Genomic DNA, 22839 nt, shown 5'->3' with positions numbered 1-22839 from the left:
CAACTATGCTATAGACTTTAAAAATCTGGACTTGCCGATATATCTGTGTCCATTTCCTTACTTATTCATTCTGAAGGAAGGATTCAGTTGCCATTGACATAGCCCTGGTTATAAATGTAGGAAGGGAGGTTCCAAAAGTGTCAGCAAACAAAGCTGGGGATGTGACGGGGGGAGGGTTTGAAAAGAATTATATCTGGGGGACACTTGATCTCTTCTACCCAGTTCTATTAATTGAATAAGAAAAGACTAGTTAATGTTTTGTTTCCCCACCTACCATTTATGGCTTCTTGACTGTATGGCTTTTCAGAGATGGGTTGAGGAATCAGATCTAAAAGATCCACTGGTGTAAACAGAGAATGGGCAGAACAGAGATTTTAGTATCTAAAGCACACGGATTTTTGAAGTTAGTCTAATTTTCTCCCGCCCTGTTGCTTCCACTCCAAGTTTCTCTGAATGCCTTATTCTTGGGAAGCTGCAAGATGCCCGATCACTTTTATATGGAGTCTTGAGAACTGGACTACATTCTCCTGACCACAGCGTCATTCCCTAAGACCCGACAACGTGAGTCATGACCATTAGCACTGCAGAGATGGTATGTGACTCAATGGACTTAGTGTCTGACATAACCAGGTTTTTTTCCTCATCTTGGATTAGATCAGAACACATTCTATCTTTATATTCTGAAACCAAAATTAGATAAAACATATTGGATTTAGAATATAACTAACAACTATGAAATGGTCTAGGTCAGTGTTTTTCAAACTTGGTTGACCATGACTCACAGTAAAAAATGCATTTTACATTATAGTTTAGTATGTGTACTTGTGTGCTTACAATAAAACAGAAAAATGTTACATGAAACAGGACTTACCCTTTTCTTATCTTTTTTACTCATCTTTGTTTTTCTTTTCTATTCTAGTGCATTGGGAAAGAAATCTGTTCTTCTCACTTACTCTTTTCTTATCATTTTTATTCCAGTTTAAGGAAAAAATGCCAGTTGTTAAATTGATTTCATCACCGACAATTTTTTTTCTTTTTTTAGTAGGCTTCACACCCAGCATAGAGCCCAAATGGGGCTTGAATTCATGACCCTGAGATCAAGACCTGAGCTGAGATCAAGAGTCAGATGCTTAACTGACTGAGCCACCAGCCACCCCCCACAAAATTTTTTTATGACCCACTGAGCCCACACTGTGGAAAGCACTATCAAGTGATACTTGATTCTAAAGCTCATTCAACACATAGCCCCTCAAACAACCTGAAATCAGCCCCATTTTCTCTACTTTATCACCACTAACCTTCTTTAGTCCGTGTAAGATTATGACTTAGTAGAGGGTCTAAGAATCTAACAGTTTAATTAACAACTTGGATCGTTCTGATGCCTAAACTCTGGAATACATACTCTACAACTTGACTTTTTTTCAACCATGCTGGAAAGCTGCCAGTCACCTTGCTCATGACAGATCTGACAGTTTTTTCTCAGTTCTCTCACAAGGGCCTTGGAGCCCTCGGTCATTTTCTTGAGTATTGCTCAATACCAGCTGGGCCAACTGGAACAACAGTGCTGCACCCATCCTAGAGATACTATATAAATATCTATTCTGTCTGAGACTGAGCTCACCACAGTCCTCTGGACAGTGATTTGGGTGGCTCCATCATCTTCTAGGGGGCCAACGAGAAAGCCAGGTTAGTTCCTTAAGCCTAATAGCAGCCATTTCATGCTTGTCTCGCCACCCACCAGCCATTTGGCTGAGCTCTCAACCAACCAAACTAGAGATGACCTCCATGCGCCTCTTCCAGTTCTACTCATCATTTTGGGATCCTCTGCTCTAGCCCAGCTACTCTGTTTATTGTCTTCTGAATACAACTTTAGACTGCCTTGAGTTCACACTTCTGGTCACGCCTTGGCCACCTGAAATGCTTCCTCTGCCCATGTGTCTTCTTCTGGTGGGACACCTTTCACAGCTTCTCTGACTCCTCCACCTGCAGGCTTCTTTTTCACTACATGACATGAGAAATTTCTACTCATCCTTCCAGACTCAGGTCCCATGTCACTTCTGCTTGAAAACCTTTCCTAACATTGCTGTCCCTATCAGGAGACCCCCAGTGTGGTTCCATTATACCTGGGCCTCTCTCTACATACCACTTCCTTCTCAACAGGGTAGGTTTTTTTTTTTTTTTAAGATTGTATTTATTTATTTGAGAGAGAGAGAGAGAGAATACACAAGCAGGGGGAGGGGGAGGGGCAGAGGAAGAAGCAGACTCCCCGCTGAGCAGGGAGGACATGAGGCTCGATCCCAGGACCTCAGGATCATGACCTGAGCCAAAGGCAGACACTTAACTGACCCCGAGCCACCAGGCCCCCCTCAACAGGGTAGTTTTTGATTGGCTTTGCTGTTTCCCATGCTAGACGGTGAGCACTTTGAGAGCAAGAACAATATTTGATTTATGTTCATGTCCCTAGGACCTAGTGTGGTTTCTTTCTTTCTTCTTTTATTGCGCTAAAAACATATAACATGAAATCTACCTTTTAAACATGTTTTTCCGTGTACAGTACAGTATTAACTATGTATACATTGTTGTACAATAGATCTCGAATATTTTCACTTTGTGTGACAGAACCAGCAGAGTTTCTGAATAAATGATCATTTCATTATCTTTAGCCATCTTAAGTCCCAACTAGATTTGAAGATACGACAAAGTCTTCTTCATATATTACAAGGAATTCTCGTTTCTAGATTATTTATTATATACTCTCTTTCCTTTTGACCTGTATTGCTTTGTTTTATTGAGATTTTTAACTCATTGTGTGTCTTGGCATTTACTTCTTCATATACTCAGGGCTCCTTTCCCCAGACATATCTGTGTGGCTATAACTCTGTCACTGTGTCTCTAGTGTCTCTCACAGTGACCAGTATACAGAAGGTGCTCAATGAATATCTGTTAATTTCCTTCAAAATTTTAATAGATTTTAAATATGATCTGATTTTTGAATATAGGATGAGGGTGATAAAAGATTTAATTTTCACCTTGTGGCTAACAGATGATCAAATTCCTTCCTTCAAAATTTAGTGTTAAGTCTTAGATAAAAAGGACATTTTTTTTTTTTCAATTGATATACCTACCATCTGAGACTCTTTGATTTTCCTGGTTGTTGTATGTGGTAGGTAAGCTGGTCTTTTCATTGCTTTTGGCTATGTCAGTCTCTAAAAGTCAAGGAATTAAGTATTAAATTAATCAAAAAGATTAAACAAACCTCATGCATGAATCACCTCATTGATATGCTAATAAGCAGAGACCTCCAAACTGTGCAAAATTCTGATTATTTTCAATGCCCTGATCTTGGAATCTCTGGAACAGTGTTTTGGGCAAGGTCTGAAGTTGACAGAATCAAGATCTATATCTATCTATCTATCTAATCTATCTATCTATCTATCTATCTATCTATCTATCTATCTATCTATCTATCATCTATCTATGCCTTGACCTTTGTTAATGAAAACAGCATAAAATTAGGTTATTCTCTTTCACCAAACCCGCTATAATGCAAGTATTACGGAAAATTTAGGACTAACTACCAAAGGAGCCAAATTTAGAATGACTTCTTTATAGCCCATTCTCAGAAAAGGAATTTGCAGCTCTACTCTGCAAAAGCAGAAAGCCACACAGAGGACTTCTAAACTCTGGGAATAAAACTGTTCCAGTGAAAACCAACTGCTCTTCGGACTTCTGTGTCTATGCCCTTGGAATCCATGCTGCCTTTGGACTTTATTTGCTTTTGCCCATTCCTGGAACCAGATCTGAATTCCCAAAGCCCAACTTCTGCCCAGAACCTCTTTTCCTCGAGGCCTGGTCTCTCTGCCCTTTCCACACTGCCATACTTTGACCTCACTAAACCCTTTCTGGTCTGGACCAAGGACAGTCTTCTGTCCCTGCCAGGTTCTTTTTTACCAGTTAATTCATTCTAAGAGGCAGCAACTATTTTGATTGGGTGGAATCTGTACCATACTAGTTGTTAAATATTTTCAATATTTAGAGATCAAAAAATTTGATAGAACTTCCTTGTGAGTTTAGTATTAGAGAAACTGCCAGTGAGAAAAATAGGCTTGTTAAATGTATTGTTGTTTTTTTTTTTTAAGCGATCTAAAAGTAAATGGAATGTTGTGGGTTGGATTGTGTTCCCACATTGGAGTCCCAATCCCTGATACCTGTGAATGTGACCTTATTTGGAAATAGGGTTTTAGCAGATTTAATCAAGTTAAGATGGGGTCGTACTGGGTTGCAATGACTGGTGTCCTTTTAAGGAGAAGAAACAAGACACACACGGAGAGAAGACCGGCACGTGAAGACAGAGGCAGAGATTGGAGTGATGCAGCTGTAGCCCAGAAGAGGCAGAGAAGTGTGTGTCCCTAGAGCTTTCCGAAGGACCATGGCCCTACCAACACTTTGATTTAGATCTGCTGGTCTCACTTATTCACTAGAGAGTAAGTTTCTGTTGTTGAAGCCACCCAGTTTGTGGTCATTCATTACGGCAGGCCTGGGACATGAATACATATGTTACACACAACATTTATAAGGTCATTGTGTTTTTAAGATGTGATTTCTTTAGCATTCTTATGAGATGTTTTATTTCGAAAGACACACTGAACTTGGCAGTTTCTTTTGTCGATAATTTCATTTAAAAGTGATAAAGTGTGGATTATAGTTATCAATATTCAATAGCGATTCAGTTTTAACAAATATTTTAAAATTTTTTTTCAAGATTTTATTTACTTATTTGAGAAAGACAGAGAGCATGAGAGAGAGAGAGAGCATGAGTAGGGGGAAGGGCAGAGGGAGAGTGAGAAGCAGGCTTCCTGCTGAGCAGGGAGCCTGATAGGGACTCCATCTCACGACCCCGGGGTCATGACCTGAGCCGAAGGCAGATGCTTAAATGACTGAGCCACCCAGGTGCCCCAACAAATATTTTAATAGTCTTTTAGTAGCAGCTCAATGAAACATCACATTGAAAAGATTACCTGATTGATAGGGCTGAAAACTGATCAAATCTCCAAGTGCAACAAGTTTCTCCTGTTGAAAAATTTCATAATCAGAGAAGTAAGTGACCACAATTGCTAGCTTAATCAATCAATCTTCAATAGAAAAACACTTCGGGTCTTGATTACCAACAAATATTTTTAACATGCCAGATATTATGTAACGTAATGAGTAGTGTTCTTCTGTTGATTTCTTCAAAGTCTTATTGCCTCCTGATTGTTTTTAGGAAGCGGATGCAAACTGAACCCACAGAAAATCGGTGTGGGTTCCTTGGCCCAGAGGAATCAGTCTATAGTCATTATCAAAGTCAGTGTTCTTATATCTATTCAGACATTACCTGAATGAGATCACTTGTCATTCTGGTCATTATTTGTTCACTGATTTCAGTATCTTTGAGATCTGTAAGAACTACCCAAGTTCCATTCTCAAATTTTACAGGCATAGAAAAGACGATCCCTTCAGGAATACCAAACTGGCCTGTAGTGAGCAAATAGAAAGCAAAGCAAAACAAAAGCACTCAGAACAATACACCCTTCATATAAAGCATTGTAGAAAAGGACAGAGATCGTATGTGATTTTTAATGGTAACAGTGAACTAAATTTCTGAGAATTCCCCTCCTGGGAGGATTGAAACACCTACTCTAGAAGTATTGACTTAGCATCTCTCCAAGTTCTGACAACTCTCTCTTCTGTGTTTCTCTCTGAAAGAAGAACCACTACTCCCTCCTGTTACCCCTCCTGTCCGCTCAGGCTTGGTTCAGACCCCGTGCCTGTGCCTCGGGGGCTCATGTCTTTCTTCTCCATTTTGTCTAGACTCCTTTTTTCTGCCCCCTGTGGCCTTTCCTTGCCCCCTCACTGGCCCAAGACCCCAAGACATTTGTTCACCTGGCCTACCCTCTTCTAGCCTGCTGTGGCGGTCCCATAGCTGCGGTGTGAGGCCTGGGGTGGGAGAGGGAGGGGCTGGGGAAGTTGATGATTTCCCGGCAGCTCCCAGGGCCCAGTTTGGATGTGTTCCAAATTAAAAGATGGACAACACTTACTACTACTAACTGTGCAACATTCAGATAGAATTGCCCCCCTGCCTTTTGTGCCTCAATCAAATGAGAAAATAATTCTTGCCATTCTAGTCATCAAAAATGCTGTCAGTAGAACAAAAATGTGAGGATAGTCAAGAAACCAGGATCTAAAAGGCCTTTCCTTAGAGGGCATCTGAGGTTCTCTGTTCACTCTCTTTTTTTTTTAATCTGTAAAGAGCCAGCCTGAGGGCGCCTGGGTGGCTCAGATGGTTAAGCGTCTGCCTTCAGCTCAGGTCATGATCCCAGGAGTCCCGCGTCGGGCTCCCTGCTCCTTGGGAGCCTGCTTCTCCCTCTGCCTCTCTCTCTCTCTGTCTCTCATTAATAAATAAATAAAATCTTTTAAAAAAAAAAAAAAAGAGCCAGCCTGATGGGTGGACAACATACAAGAGTCTACCTACATGGTTTCAGGAAGACAGTGATGACCTGCTCTTCACCTCCAATATTGCATTGTTTATTGGCGAACTCCTACAGAGATTAAACTGTTAACAAATAAAGATAAGGTTTTAAATGCCTATTACACTAAAAAGGTAACATACTGATTTGATTCACCGTATGCATTAAAAGCATGCTCACGCGCCTTACTGCGATTGAAACAAGATTCCCTGAGTGTCTAACCCTGAAGTAGAAGCAGGAAGACTCAGCCAAAGCCCTGCCCTCAGGGTATATGCGCTCGGACACAGGGGACTTAACGAAATTAACCACGCCACCAACAAGGACAGGCTGGAATGCACTCCCTGACCGAGGGCCAAAATGCTGTTCACATACAGAGGAGAGACAGATGATTTCTGACTTGGGGGATTTGGGAGATTTCCTTGAGCTGCACGATGGTCACTGGAATAACAGGGAGGATGGTGGTTCCATTAATAACATAAGGAACACAAGAGGTAGATCAAATTGGAGAGGATGACCATGAGTTCAGTTTGGTGTATGTCAGTCTGAGGTGACAGCATGGTCCAGGGGACAGTGTTTCATAGGCTACTGCTCAGCAGAGAGGCAGAGGCGGGAAGCTTTAGCAGCGAATGAGTTTGCACAGGGAGAAAGTAAAACAGAAAGGGAAGAGATGCTTTAGATAGAACCCAGAGAACATAGAACAACTCTTCTCTTTTTCCTACTCTTCAAAAATGTAGAAGTCCTCTGAAGTAGTTTTTAGCAGATGACAGCGGTAAGGTTGTAAAAATGCATATACGGTATTTGCCGTGGGAGAGCAAGCTTTCCACATTCCCACGGGTGCCCGAAGATCTGCATCCTGATGTATCCTTCATATCCTGACCCTGGATCTTCGCCACCGTGGCTCCTGGAGGATGTTCTATCCACACTAGTCTGCCAGGTAAACACTACTCAGACTTGAAGGCTTCCTGGGGGGTCACCTCCTTATTGAAGTCCATCCTGATTCTTCCGGCCATCTGCCTAAAACCAACCTTGCCTTCCCTTCCTCACCTGGGATACAGTGAAAACAGCTTAGTGGAACTCTGGAGTTTTTGTAGCTGGCTCTTCTTCCCTCTGCTCTAGGTCTGAAGGCAGCAGCTGTGTGTGTGTTCCCTGCACATTCACACAAAACATTGCAGAATTTCTGAATGGCTGAGTGAGTGCATGAATGATAAGTGAGTATGGAACTGTGGAAGTCCAGACAGCTTACAGACCAGGTAAGGCAGAAGGCAGGGACACAGAAGCAGGGGTATGAGGCATACAGGCAGGTTTGAAAGTAATACAAAAAAAACCCCAAAAAACAAAAAACCCAGATTGACCTTCACTTAGTACTCCTAAAGACACGATCTCCCCAGGCGGTGAGCCATGGTACCAGTATTTCAATGTAGTGGCTATACTGTGTGCAGATAAGATGGCTCCAAATTGTTTTCCTGTGGCCGTCAGCTTTTTAAGAGTTTCCACATATTGTCTGTTTACCCAGTCACTATAAGGAGAGAAAGAAACGATTTTACAATGGAGGGAAGAATGGGAATAAAAGAATGTTCTTTGGGTCAATGGATCTCAGTATAAGAAATCATCTCCGTAAAAGAGAAATATGCCTTCCTGTGTACCTTCCTTCTTCAAGCTTCTTGAATCCTGTAAAAAGTCAATCGACTCCTGCTATCTTCTTCACGGAACACTCCATCAAAAATGAATGATGTAATGTATGGTGATTAACATAAAAATAAAAATAAAAAAAATTCATAACTGCAAAGTCAAATAAATTGGGCGTGGGGATTGACCAGTTGGGATTCTGTGGGATTTTCTGTATTTTCAATAGAGTGCATAAACAAAGGTAAGTGTGAACAATGCCAATGCCAAGTCATTTTGGTTCAAAGATTTCTAAGATGATTTAAAGGATTATAACAACTATTATACATGTATCCAACATTGCTAGTATACTTGACTTAAAAATATACCATACCTATCAAAAATCAAGCTCAAAACAGGCCGTGAGTAGTTAGGAGGTCCCCAAATAGCACTCTCATATCTGTAAACCTTGGCTTTTCTCAGATCAATGTAGTTATTTCCACTAATATTACCCCAAACTATCACATTTTTGATACCTGTGAAGAGAAAGAAATTTAAAGTTAACATAAGAATGAGCATTAATACAAAAAATTGCCTGTAGTCTATTTTTTGTCTGTGTGTTGTTTTAGGATTGATCTTTTTGCTATAAAAGGATCTAAGTTTATGCTTCCCCCGAATGTACAAATGACATGGATGATTTACTGAATCATCAGGGTTCGGCAATTCCTAATCATGTTCATACATAGGCTGTATGAGTGAATTCAAGAAATACTGAAGTGCTCCCTGAAAGACCTTGCTACTGAAAATTATACCACTGGTGTGGTCCTAACTTAACCACTCTGCTTGCCATTAGGAGAACTTTTTATCTGCTTTGGTTCTGACAAAGGTTCTTGATTCTAGACTGGAATAGAAATTTGGGCTAATCACTTAACCCCCGGATGGGTTTCATTTCCTGCAGAAGGAGGGTGTTATAATAAGAGGACCTCAGGAACAACCTAATCAACAAGTAATTGAATTTGCTCCTATGTGTAAGGTACTTTTAGGTGGAAGGTTTAGGAGGAAACACATCAGCCCAAATCCTTGCAACATTCTGGGGGTGGAAGGGAGTGGGTAAGAAAGCAACTACTATACAAAGTGATTCGCCCTGTGAAGGAAAATAAGAGGACAGTGGTTAGAGAGAAATAGGGGTTAAAATTTAATATGATTCTAAAACTGTGGCTCTTCTAGGAATGTTGTATCTGAAGTGAAAATAAGTAATTTTATTGATTTATTAACTTATTTGTTTAAAGAGTTAATTATCTTTCAAAGTCATACCATTTCCTACTGTGATTAAATTCTCTACTGTTGTGCATGAGTTAAGTTTGATGTGTAGGTTTCAAGTAACAGAATATCCTTCTGACTTGGCTTAACTAGGAGGAGCTCACTTTTCTCAGGCAGTAACAAGTTGAGGTAGGCAGTAACACTGGTGTTGCTCAGCGGCTCAAAGATGCTATTCTTTTGGCCTGCCTCTCATGGTCCTAAAACGGCTGTAGCAGCTTTAAGTATCACACTCTCACATGGTTGTGTTCAAAGGCAGGCAGTAGGGAGGAGAATTTTTCTTATCAGATGTAGGGCTCCATATAACTGCCAGAGAAAACCATAGTGGACATCTGCTGTTTTTCCTCCTAACATTTCTTCCTACTGTTTTTCTTTAACAGCATCCCGGTTTTCCTTTAAATAATTACCTTTTCTCAATTTCAGTCCATATGGTTTGGGTGGGGCTGTCCTCACCCCTCAGGTCTATCAATAGGCAGGAGTCCCAGATTCCAGACTCCTGGCGATGACGATTGATTTGGAGATGGGCAAATGACCCAAGCCTGGCCAATTAGATATTATCCTGCTCATTTTGTACATTTGAGAGAGCAAGCCCTCTTTCTCCTGGGGTGAGCTAAGTTATGAATGTATGAGCCTGGAGACACCAGTGGTCACTTCGCCACTCTGTACAGAGAGCCTGCATGGGAAGCAAACCAATGCTGAGGAAAGCGGGGCCGAGTGATAGGTCAAGAGAGAGTGCAAGCCAGTCCTGACATCATTGTTAGAGCCCCAGCATCCATTTATGCCTGAAAAAAAGCTCTCTCTGTCTACAGTCTACCGTCGCTTTGAGTGGACTTGCTGTCACTTGCAGCAGCAAGAGTTCCAACCAAGCCAATGCACATGGCCTGAGAAACAGGGTTATGTGTGAACTGAACTCAAGGGACATCCTGGAAAGATCTGCCACCCTCTTGGCATCTGGACTCTTCACTGAATGACTCTCCTTGATGGTTTTCTGATTTCAGGAAACTGGCTTTGTTGGTGCAGAGTCTCTCGTTGCTGCTTTGCGGACCATTCCCATTGACCTCTGTCCCTCCAAAGTCTCTCTTTCCTTTACCCAATGTTTCTCCATTTCTCTTTCTTCTGCTTCTCATATGCTTATTGGCTTTGGGTCCAGGAGAGCTTACAATTTATGGCACCACCAGACCCACAGGAGAGCAGCTTTCTGGTTGAAAGCCCCCACCTTGTTTTAAATTTTATAACACTGCCTCATCTTAGCACTTCGATCAGCGTTATCAGAAATCTTTTGTGAGGGCACCTGGGTGGCTCAGTTGGTTAAGTGACTGCCTGCGGCTCAGGTCATGATCCTGGAGTCCCTGGATTGAGTCCCGCATCGGGCTCCCTGCTCGGCAGGGAGTCTGCTTCTCCCTCTGACCCTCCCCCCATCTCATGTGCTCTCTCTCTCTCTCAAATAAATAAAATCTTAAAAAAAATCTTTTGTGATAAAGCAGTGTCTACATATCTGTATATAAGGTTGGCACAGAGATAAAGTGATTAGAAAATGTTTTTCTTTCCTACTGAATAATTTTATAGCAATTTGGCTAAGGTAATCACTGAACCTGGGGGTGAGGCACTGAAGATCTGTGTGTGAGAATACCAGAAGTGATGGTTCCAGGGCCTCCCTGTAAAGCAGTGGGTGATACAGCTCTTGCTATAATGTAGGGGCTTCCTGAAGCCCTTTATGGTCCCGATTTAGAGCACGTGGGGCTCACATTTCATCATCTCCCTATTGTCTTGAGGGAACGCCTCGCACCTCCCTGCATTTTCATGGGCTTTGTTGCGCCTGCTCCAACTAAAGGCACGGACATCTAAAATTTGTTAAAGATGATAAATGTTCTCAAATACAGCACTCCCCTTTTAAATACAACAATCCATTTTCTGATCCAGTCTCATCCTCTCGTGGTTCTGATGTCTACCAGTTCCAAGACTAATTGGGGGCAGAAACCGATTAGACAGCAGAATCCTGCGGACAAGTTTAATACCCTTGCACATGTTTACCATCACATCAGTGGGAAGTGGGGTGGAGCCACTTACACACAACCCTGATGATTTTTTTTTTTAAGAACACTGATTAGGGGCACCTGGGTGGCTCAGTTGTTAAGTGTCTGCCTTTGGCTCAGGTCATGATCTCAGGGTCTTGGGATTGTGCCCCGCATTGGGCTCCCTGCTCGGTGGGAAGCCTGCTTCTCCTCTCCCACTCCCCCTGCTTGTGTTCCCTCTTTCACTGTGTCTCTCTCTGTCAAACAAATAAATAAAAATCTTTAAAAAAAATAAAAAACACTGATTACCTTGGTTGACTATTATGGAAAATTGAAATATTAGGTTTCAAATTATAACTAGAAAAACAGAAATCTTATATTAAACATTGGTTTAACTTTTTATTTTTATTTTTTTTTATTTTTTATTTATTTATTTATTTATTTGAGAGAGAGAGAGAATGAGATAGAGAGAGAGCATGAGAGGGGAGAGGGTCAGAGGGAGAAGCAGACTCCCCGCTGCGCAGGGAGCCCAATGCGGGACTCGATCCCGGGACTCCGGGATCATGACCTGAGCCGAAGGCAGTCGCTTAACCAACTGAGCCACCCAGGCACCCTGGTTTAACTTTTTAAATGATGGACAAAGACAGCCTGTCATGAAAAATAGTAAGAAAAAAACGTTCACACCGTAGTCAAATCACACAGTAAGGAGTTCTTTTTATCTGCTTCCTACTTTCTATTCCAGACATCCAGAATAATCCTAAAGGGGTACGGTGTTCTTCCTAGTGGCTTTCAAATCACATTGTTGAAAAACAGAAACAGACACAGAAGCTCACTCACATGAGGAGGTTGTTCTCAGTTTTCTGGCCAGCGCAGCTCTAGCTTGGCCTTCCACACCCAGTGCCACGGCAATGATGTTGTGGGCCACGTTTGGGGCGTATCTCATAAGCAAAACGGTTTTAAGATTCACAAATGTTTTTCCTCCCACAATAACTCTGACAGAATCGTGAGCATTTTTCTCGATCAGGTATCCATAGAGCCTACACAGAGGAAGCCTGCTTCGGATGTAGTCTTCTAGAGTGTATACCTCCTGGTCAGTGTTCTCATCCAGGATGATGATCACATGGGCCTGGAGGAAGGCGTCCTCCACTCGGGTGCAGATGGAGATGCTTCGGAGCAAGGGGGCCACCAGGTCCTGAGTTTCGGCCACGATAACATGGAGATTTTCTTCTGCCTGCTTATTGTCAAATAGATTCAGGCTAATTTCCGTGTGCATTCCAAACACTTCGCCACTTGTCAAGATGGGAATTAGGTTGTAGCAGGCAGGGACAGATGCGCTAATAAAAATGCAAAGCTGGATTATGAATGGTTAAATCTTTTGCTCCTGTTAAGCTTTTACTCTTAATAGATATTTCTGCAGGTGCATTAATAGGGTGGTTTAATATCTTAAATAGGTGTACACAACCACATAAGACTTTTTAAGGTGAGGAAGCAAAAGTTGAGCAAAAATATTCTTACCACTAATCCCTTGCTCTGGCCATCTGAAAACAAACCCCAAATGAGAAATGTACCTGTTTAAGAGATTTTCAAATAAAATAGAATATGCAGAAAGCAAAATTTAAAAAGAATGGTGTCATAGTACTCTAATTACATGTTGACATTTTCTTTCAAAAAGGAAAAGAAATAACAAGTTTTATTTAACCATAGCTCTTTTCTACTTTATACCCTCGTCTACAAAGTAATGACTTTTTTTTTTTTTTTTTGGAAAGGACTATCTTTTCTAAATCCTTGCAAAGAAGCCTCGGATCAGCATAGGCTAGGCATCATGTATCTGTACCCACAATCCGGCAAGGATCTGGGTACTCAATAGCTTGGCTACCAATCGACAGGTATAATGACCCTGACAGGGGTTTGGAAATGCACCTGGGCATTTTTGATTTTCACAATGGGTTTAGGGAGGGGTTCAATGAAGGTTTCAACAGTATCTGTACCATTTTAATCCTTTAAAAATATCTAAAGGCTTTGTAGTATTTATTAAATCTGGGTGTGAGGTTCATGTTTATGCTTATTACATCATTCTTAATTCTTTCCTGTATTGAACTATTTCATAACGAATAATTTTCCAAAGGAACATGACTGTTAGGATACATGCAGGTGTAGTAAGAAAGGACAGTGTGAGAGACAGAGTGAGGGGTGGGGAGGGAGAGAGAGAGCAAGGACAGCAAGAGACACCGAGAGAGAGATGGAGTGCAGAGACAAAAGGTGCTAGTGAAGACTGCTTGTACCCACGACTGAACGCGGTGAGGAGCAAGAGAGGAAAAAAAGGAAGAAGGAACAAAACTCAGGTGTAGTATAAACCCTGGCAGGTTTGTTTTCTGCTTTTTATAGGTTTTGGTTGCTGAGGAGGTATCCACTTTAAAGATGGCTGTCTGCAGCAAACACGCTGCCAGCCACACCGCTAAGGAGCCAGGGGCGGCTCGGTTGTTTTAGAGATCTCTGATGTCAATAACCGGCCAGCCGGGCGCTTGTTTTTTCTCTTCCCAAGCTTTAAATTTCTACTCCTAGGGTTTAAATTCGGCAGTACAGAGTGAGCCCACAAAACCTAAGTCCCCCACTCTCAACCGCAATAAAAGCAGAGCCCAGGGCCTTGTGTGCTCACACGTTCTCTCTCTCTCTCTCTCTCTCTCCCCACCGGTGACTTCACTGTGTGGCTCCAGGGGTGCCATGTCATTTCCAGGATGTCTAAGTAACAAAACCCCTTCTCCCCACGTTTCCTGATGGTTATTGCTGAGGGGGTCTTGCCAATGTAGTAAGAACCACAGGCTGGTCCAGCCACAATATTGGTTACTGAGGCGGGCACACAACACGAGGTCAGCACTAGCAAGTGGGAAAGAAAGGCAGGGCAGCAGGCAGTGAGACTGGAGTGGGGAGAGGAGAAGGAAAGCAAGGGAATGGGAAGGAAGGGCAGCAAGGCAAAGAGCAAGAAGGCAAGCAGCAGACAGCATGAGAGACACAGAGTAAGGAGACAAGAGCTGGAGATAGGGTTGTCAAACTAACGATCTTTGCTATACATTTGCTCTTAGATTTCATACGTGTGTGTGCATACATACATCTATAATCTAAAACTTAAATATGGAGCTATATTGGGGGATACATATGTATATATATATTCACATATCTGTACATGTACATATCTATACATACGAATCTCAAACTTGACATTCAGAGGTTCTTCCATCATGGACTTAATCCCACCTTATCGTCCTTTCTAAATATAACACCCAATCTCATGAATCGTGGAGTTTGACTGTCCCACCTGGTGATCCAGACCTGCAAAGGGTGGATGAGATCTTTCTTGGTTTCTTCCTCCAGTTCTTTTTCTATATGTGTCTCCAGGTTCTCTTGAGCAATTATCTTCATCAGCTCAGTAGTCATGCTAGAGGTGACACCGTAGTAAAGCTAAATATTAGGAAGAAAAAGTCAACACTGACAATGATTATAATGGAAAGTTCCTGTTTTTAAAGCCAGAATAGAATAAAGAAAGCGGAGATAATACTTTGGAAAGCAAGACATTTGGAGAACAACGTGAGAGAATGGAAATGTTTTGAGCAGACAAACCAACTTAATCCATATACCTGGGCGTATTCCAGGAACTCGTTATATCCTCCCAAAAGCAAGCCCTCTCCTCCACGATCCAACAGCTCTCTCCATATGATGGGGGACTTTTTGTGACTCCACTTATTCTTCTCACACAGGTCTTTTAACCACTCCTATTGAATGATACTCCAAGAGAAGTCATCCATTGAATCTGTCTCAGAATTCAGTTCCATACTTCAGAATTCAAACACAAACTAGCTTGTTTTTTTTTTTTTTACTACCACTGAGTATACATAATAAAATTTAGATATCTTTACATTGTAAAATGTAAATAGAGAAAATAGTGGTGAGTGAAGTAACAAATTAATCAAATACGAAACACTATTCTTCAAATTTGCTGACCAAATAAAGGTACCGAAAGTTGCTCTCTTTGTCGAGGAGACGGAGAATGCAAGTGGTTAGCTTAAAAGAGAAGTCAAGTCTTTCAACTTAGCTGATTTCAAAAAAATTCAACTGGTTCTTACCTTGCTCTTCTATGTGAGATACTTCCAGTCTTAGGGCCACCTAAATTTGATATTGCTGTCCAAATATGTGGGTATAATTTGTCATCCGGACCGAATTAATGGGCTAAAAGTTATCTGTGGATTTCTAATAGTAATCATTAGAGAAAGTTTAAATCATCATTATCTGGTTTGTGTAGACCAGGCCTTCTAATGACAAGAGCTGAGTAGAGACAGAGAGCAACATTCTTGTGAGTAAAGTACATGACAACATTCTTGCCATTGGAGGCATGTGTAATGAGGCTACCTTACACATAAAATCTTAGAAACTAATTTCTCTTGATGATGTTGAAGATCTCTCTATCTTCCCTTAAAGCAAACAATGCTGCTGTGAAGATTCCATCATGGTTCCCCTAGTCATTGCATAGCCTAGCCAGTTAAGTGCCGGGCCTCTGAAGGAAAGGGACTCTGCCCAAAAGGACCTTCAGCACTAAGTGGGGCATGTTGATGTCTTGGTAGGACTGGGGGAATATGTATAGGACTGGACCCTGAGGGTGCAGAATCAAGAGTGGAATATAAAGTTGGACAAGGGAGAATTTATCAATATAAATCACTCTTCTGCAACTCAAGGGTACATATCCTGGCAAGCACCTCAGAAGACAGTGGCAACACGTTGCTAGGATGGCTCTCCAAAGCTTGGAGAAAGTGATGGTTCACGTGAAATGAAACAGAAATGCCAGAACATCCACAGAAGACAATGGAAGAAGGAATCAAAAAGCTTAGAAAAATAGGCATGCTGGAGTGGATATGCTACTATGGAAGGCGGGAAACCTACTAGTCCATTATGTTCTCCAGAAGGGCCTGGAGGACACTACATCCATCAAAATGATAACAACTGTACTGGTGATAGGTTCTCAGCATCATGGAGAAGCCTGGTGTGGCTGTCCATCCTAGGCCAGGGCTATCAAAGGGCATGCTGTTATAGAGCTGGACTCCCTGATAGAGTCCTGAAATAAAAAGAGGCCAGGGGCAGTGCCCACCAGAGAACATCGACGGTGATAAAAGCATGGAACAGCCCAGCAGATAAGGTCACTTAGCTGAAGGCTCACAAAAGAGACAGAGGTTATGCTACAGCCCTAGAGAACAAGCCACCACTCACCAAAGTTGATCGAGCCATTGTTGCTGCTAAATGTCCAATGTGCTGGCAACAGAGGCCAACACTGACCCCCTGATAATGGCATTATCCCTCAAAGATCCTAACCAGCCTCTCGGTGGCAAGTTGATTACATTTTACCCCTTCTACCCTAGAAAGGGCAGTGATTCATCTTGACTGGAATCAACAGATATTCTGGGCAAAGAGCTGCTTTTTCTGCTCATAGGGCTTTGGCCAGCACCCTGCCCAAGAGCTTAGAAAATGTTCAACCTAGCAACATGGGATTCTGCATAACATCACTTTGTACCACTTTGGTGGGATTGGGCACGTAACCATGGGATGCACTGGCCCTATTATGTATCACATCATCTGATAGAGGGATAGAACAGTTCACTGAAGGTGCTTAGAGGTTGCTACCTTGTAAGGATAAAGCACTGTCTTTCAGGATGCAAATACACCATGAATCAATATAGTGCTTTCCCCATTAGGTGAAATACATGAATCCAGGAACCGAGGGATGGAATTAAGAGTGACCCAGTGACCCACTTGGAGAATTTGTGCTTCCCCAAGCCCACTTAACTCTAGATTCTATGGGTCTGGAGGTTCTAAATTCCAGAGGTGCCAGGGTGTTTCTATCAGGAAGAATTCCATTAAACATTAAGCTATGGTTGCTGCTTGGTCACTTTGAGCTCCTGTGCCAAGACAGCAGTCAAGGAAAGGAGTTACCATCCTGGAAGCAGTACCTGGCCCTGCTGATCAGGGGCATGTGGGCAGGAAAGAATATCTGGCATCTAGGTGACCTGCTGGGGCATCCTTGGTACTGCCTTGCTCAATTTTGCCAGCAAGCATACGTGTGCCACAGTCACATCCAGTTACATCCCGGGAGACCAGGACTCAGACCTCCGAGAATACAGGTCTAGGTCATCACACCTCAGAAGTCAACTAGACCAGCAGAGGGTGAGGGGGACTGACATTGGATCATAGACAAGAATGGTGATGAGTGTCAGTTACAGCCCTAAAATGATATGCAGTGGAGACCGTGGTTCCTTTCACTGACCATCCTCTTGTCAAGTTTCCCCAGGGAAAGATGCCAACCAGAACCCCAGAAGAGCTGCTCGCAGATGGTATGAATTTATTATATGGAGCATGTAGATCCGAAAGGCACAACAACTGGTGAGCTGTAGCAGATTCTGTCCTATGTCATTCAGATTCCCCCTTCACGACAAAGACACTCATTCCCTGGGTCACCACAGGTGTACTTACTGCTGATGGCTCAGTGCTGAGTCTCTCTCTAGGAACTGACCTCAGAGAGGTTCCCTTGCCTAGAGTTAAGTCCCTGCCCAAGAGCAGCCTGCATCCAAGGACTGTTAGTTGTGTCAGTACAAAAGCCCAGCCCCCTGACCTGTATTTGGGGTATCTCTGAAGGGCCACCCCAGCTTCAGAGGTCAGGGCTGGCTGAGCCCGCTGTTGCAGCGGCACGGTGGTTCAACCTCTCCTGTTGCACAACACTGCTGTCCTCATTCCTTCCCAGAGCATTATTCCCAAGAGCACCCCCTAGTAGAGGAAACTCCTTCCCCCAAATCTCTGTTTGTGGGGAAACACAGTCCCAAAGAAGGGTATTTCAAATAAGCAAGTGCCTCATGTCGTTAGAAATCAAATGAAGGAGAATGAAAAGTTAAAAAGGTTAATACAGGTTACCTGGATTCTTGGGAGAAAAAAACAGCTAAATTTATTCTACTGATTGGTTAGGGCCTCATTTGTTTTACTAGGTACAAAGGAAAAAGCATATAATGTTCTGAGACTGCTAAGTAGGAATTAATTCTATTGGTGTTAAAATATCAGTAGTACATGAACATTCATTATTGGAAGCCCATCTGATAACACTGGCTAATATTTCATTAAATCAGAACACATTTCTGTGAGTGTGTGAGTTTAACAAACAATAAAGGTTTCTTACCTCCCAAACATGAGGATGTTGTGTAATTTTATGTACCCGAAAATCAGGAAGATTCTTTTGTAAGTAGTCTGCTAGGAGTTCTGCTTTAGCATAATATGGGCAATCTGCTCTACCTAAAAGAGTTCAAATTTGCAACATTTTCTTATATCACACAGAAACTATCATGTAGTTGTATTTGGCATATAATTACAGAATTAATCATATAGTTACGATATATTTTATAACATAGAATTATAGTATTAAACTGCCACCATATAAACTTCTGATTTTTATAACAGTAGTAAAAATAAAATTATCTCACAGGAGGTCAGAATCTTAAGTAATAAAACGTGGGAAGAAGAAAAGGTGATTGGCTATTTACTCTCCTCCAGGAGTGTGCTAGACTTCACATTCTCAAAGGGGTTGCCATGCTACTAAGCATGAACTGTCAATAATGAGCTAGTCATTAGTAGCCTCCAAAAGGCAAAGTGTAAAGTGAGGAGTGGTGGTAAAATCACAGGTAGATTTAATATGTGTTGCAGGGAGTGGTACTAGGCGGGGAGGAGAAGCAGAGAAAAGTCTGGGATAACTCCTAGTTTCTGGCTTGGGTAGATGATCCTGTACTTACTGAACAGAAACCACAGGTAAGACGTTTAATTGTAGACAAATGCAGCTGGAGGTATGTGCAGTTTATCTAAGTGGATAAGCCCAGCAGGTAGCTGTACCTGTAAGTCTGAAGTGCAGGCCCCATGTAAGGGCTTAAGAGACAGATTTTGCAGCCATCAACACACAGGAAGTTAGAGCCACCAGAGTAGATGGATTGGGTGGGTGTCTGATGGGAGTTGGAGGGGCAGGGGCCCAGTGCAGAACGCCCTCTGCAACAATCTTCCCCAGTTACTCCCAGTCATGACTTCCTCCACTTCATGGTGACTTCTAAATCATCAACCCTCTCAACCACTCCCTGTTAGCCTCCCTGTTTAGTTCAAATCCATGGTTCATGAATTCAAACCACACTCTAGCTCATGTTTTAAATTATCTTGCCCCACTATGTTTCTGGCAAATCAGCCTGGTAAAAGCCTTTCACCCTGGATGAACGCAGTTACCTGCCTTTTCTGTTTCTGGGTTCCATCTGCTGCTAGGCACCCCTGGAGAAACATGGGAGAAGCAAGCAGAGAGGCGCCATTATAAATTCATGGTCGCTGGCCTCAACTGGCCTTCAACCCTGCCTGGAGATTCTTCTATTTTCCTTATCAGCACTCTCTTCTGTTCTTCACAATTTCCCTTCCAAACGTGGCCCACTTCTTGCAAACTTCTTCCTTCTCTCCATTTTCCCACACTGTCAGAAGAGATAACCTTGCCTTTCTACTTTACAAAACCAAAACCAAATCAAGGGTGCCTGGGTGGCTCAGTTGATTAAGTGTCTGCCTTCAGCTCAGGTCTTGATCCCAGGGTCCTGGGATCAAGCCCTGTATTGGGCTCCTTGCTCAGTGGGGAGCCTGCTTCTCCCTCTGCCTGCCACTCTCCCTGCTTGTGCTCTCTCCCTCCCTCTCTCTCTGACATAATAAATAAATAAAAATCTTTAAGAAAAAAAAGAGTGATCTAAAAACAAAACCAAATCATACAAAAATGTTGTCATTTGGGAAATCCCCTAACCTCCTGCCATCATACCTACAAGCCTGTCTGCATCTGGACTCATCCTTTCCTTCTTTCTCCTATTCATGGAAGATGGCTCCTACCTCCTGTTCAGCTCTAACCTCACTACTTAGGCTCTGAACACCACCCTCTTCCTCCTTCGGAACTGCCACCAACTCTGCTTAATTGGTTAACCTCTCTTTTAGCATCTTATCCCTACTCTTAATGGTCCTTTTCCATCCTATTTAAATACAGTCAGGTTACATTTAAGTTTCTCCTGTCTTAAGAAACAAAAAGCCTATGTCCCACTCTAGCTATTGCGTTCTACCTGTCTTCTTCTATTAAAACTTCTTGAGAGAGTTCTCTACACTTAACCATCCCCAGTTCTTCACTTCCATTTGCTTCCCAACCCCTTGCAATCTGGCTTTAACCACAGTTCTCTAGAGGGGTATCAAGGACCTCCATGTCACTACATCCAATGGATACATTTTGATCATTTTCTTGTTGGCATTTGCCTTCTTCTATCCTTCTGAAACACCCACTATGGTGGTGGTCATTCTTCAGGTTTTCATCCTACTTCTCGGGTCATTCTCACTATACGTTGTAGGTTCTTATTCCTTTATTGATCCATTAAAAGGTTAGCATTCTTCAAGGCATCTTCACACTCTATGCATTCTTTCTGGTGGATCTCCTCCACTCCCTGGGTTCAAACAGCAATCTGCACTTCCAGTTCAGAACTATCACCTTATCTAGATGTTTATACTTTCCTGTATTTTTCCATTTCCCTCTGAATGTCTCATAGGCCCTCAGCATGTCTAGTACAGATTTTGCCAAAAGTCCCCCACCGAATTTGCTCTTCTCTTATGTTCAGTTATTTAAGAGAATTAAGAGTATCCAGAGTATTAAGCCTACTTTTCCACTTTTTTTTTTCCATGACTCATCTACCCATTTTTCCAAACCACTGGTTGGAAATAATTTTAACTCTTTCTTCTCCCTTGCCTTCCTCCACCCAATGAGACATTTAGTTCTATGAATTCTGCCTCCCTCATATCGCTCTAGTCCATTCAATTCCTTCCATTTCCACTGCCCACCATACTAGGCCAGGCCACCACTATCTTCCTCCTGGACTATTGCAACTAACTGGGGTTTTGGCATCTAATCTTTCTCTTACCATAGAGAATACCATTCAAATAAAATGCAAATTTGATTATGTCCTCTTCTTCCAAAAGCGTTCTGTATACTTTAGATAACGTTTGAAATACTGAACATGGCTCACAAGAATCTATATCTAATTCTGGCCTCAGCCTACGCCACTCTCTTTCTTGTACCCTTTGCTACAATCCTACTAAATCTATTTCCATTGTCTAGCTTTCCTCATTCCAACCCCAGCACCTGCCACGGGTGCGTTAATCACTCTCTTCTTCCCTACCTCCTTCTGCTAGGTAACTCTGCTTAAGGATCTCTGCTTGAAAAACCACTCCCTCTGGGAAGCCTTTGCCTGACTAAAGGCTCCTGCCACTGCTCCTATAGAACTGGCCCTGTCACTAGCCCACATGTAACATTCTTTGTAAGTGTCTCTATCACTGCCTTCCCAGCATATAGTCAGTCAGTGCTCAAAAATGTTCTTCTGAATGAATAAAGAAGCAAAGGAAATAGATTTCCAGGCAGATGGGAGATGTCAATTGTGTTAATGCATCAGAAAGTTCCAATAAAGACTGGACAGCTTCTGTAAAAGTTACTGGTGACTGATGAAGGCCATTTCTGAAAGGAGGCAGAAGTAGAAGCCAGACTGAATGGAAGAAGTAGCTGAAGATACAAAAGCAGTCTACTTTTTCAGGAAACTTGCTGAGAAGGGAGGGAGGCAGGTATAATCGCCTGTTGTTTTTACTAAGACCCTTTAGTGGTTTTCCGGATGCCAGTGACATTTTCCATCCTTTTCCTCCATTTGCTGACAAAGGTGGGCTCCCTAAAATGCAAACCCACTGAGGATACTCTCCTGCTTAAAAAATTTTTAAGACACATTGCTTTCAAGATACAGTTCAAACACCTTTGTTTGGGGCACTTTAGGTGCCAGGATCCGGCTGCGGCTTCCATTCTAGCCCCAGGTCCAGTCACTTCCTCCATATCTAGTTTCTCCATTAGGCCATGAGACTTCTAGCTGTGTGCCTTTATCTGGAATGGCCTCCCTATTCCAAACCTTCACAAAATCAGCTGCTGCAACACCTCCCAGAGCCCTGTGCACATTTCCCTCATTTCATTAATTACAGTGGATCAAAATTACTTGTTTACATGCTTCTGTACTCCGTGAGACTGAAAGTTCCTCGAAGGCCCAGGTATATCTTTTCCCCCACCGTGTCCCCAGTGTCCGGGAGTGCTTTGCCGAGGACCCTGCCCAATAAACATCTTTGAATGAATGCATAAGAAGCCTGGGGTGGTCCATATAGAGGTCGCAATTGCTAGAACAAAAGGCAGTTAAGAAAATCACTGCTCAGCGACCAGAGGGGGTGAGTAGTTGTCGGTGTTTTGAGCGATCTACAGGCGGACGTGGGGATCACTCACCCGCAAGCACGAATTTGGCCATGTTAAA

General features: G+C 42.5%; 1 protein-coding gene across 1 annotated transcript; it reads right to left on the bottom strand.

The window, feature by feature from the left end:
- Positions 1-546: 546 nt before the first annotated feature.
- MDH1B (malate dehydrogenase 1B) lies at positions 547-22833 on the bottom strand. Its single transcript, XM_088021955.1, has 11 exons — positions 22812-22833; positions 18642-18754; positions 15070-15204; positions 14751-14893; positions 12275-12771; positions 8503-8644; positions 7859-8022; positions 5375-5514; positions 5019-5070; positions 3126-3206; positions 547-680 (listed from the first exon to the last, which is right to left on the bottom strand). Exons 1-11 carry the CDS (start codon positions 22831-22833, stop codon positions 547-549), a joined length of 1623 nt encoding a protein of 540 aa, XP_087878081.1.
- Positions 22834-22839: the final 6 nt, after the last annotated feature.

This window comes from Eumetopias jubatus, unplaced genomic scaffold (assembly GCF_037043125.1).
Source record: "Eumetopias jubatus isolate StellerSeaLion01/CBP00866 unplaced genomic scaffold, mEumJub1_p1.0 scaffold_3, whole genome shotgun sequence".
NCBI lineage: Eukaryota > Metazoa > Chordata > Mammalia > Carnivora > Otariidae > Eumetopias > Eumetopias jubatus.
This window is presented reverse-complemented; position numbering and strand designations above follow the sequence as displayed.

Excerpts from the sequence above, each read along its gene's own strand:
- MDH1B (XM_088021955.1), bottom strand. The coding sequence starts at position 22,833 with ATGGCCAAATTCGTGCTTGCGG. Across the intron at positions 8,645-12,274 it reads ACTGAGAACAACCTCCTCAT|GTATCAAAAATGTGATAGTT; the intron begins GTGAGTGAGCTT and ends TTCTCTTCACAG. Across the intron at positions 5,515-7,858 it reads TTTAGGAGTACTAAGTGAAG|GCCAGTTTGGTATTCCTGAA; the intron begins GTCAATCTGGGT and ends TGCTCACTACAG.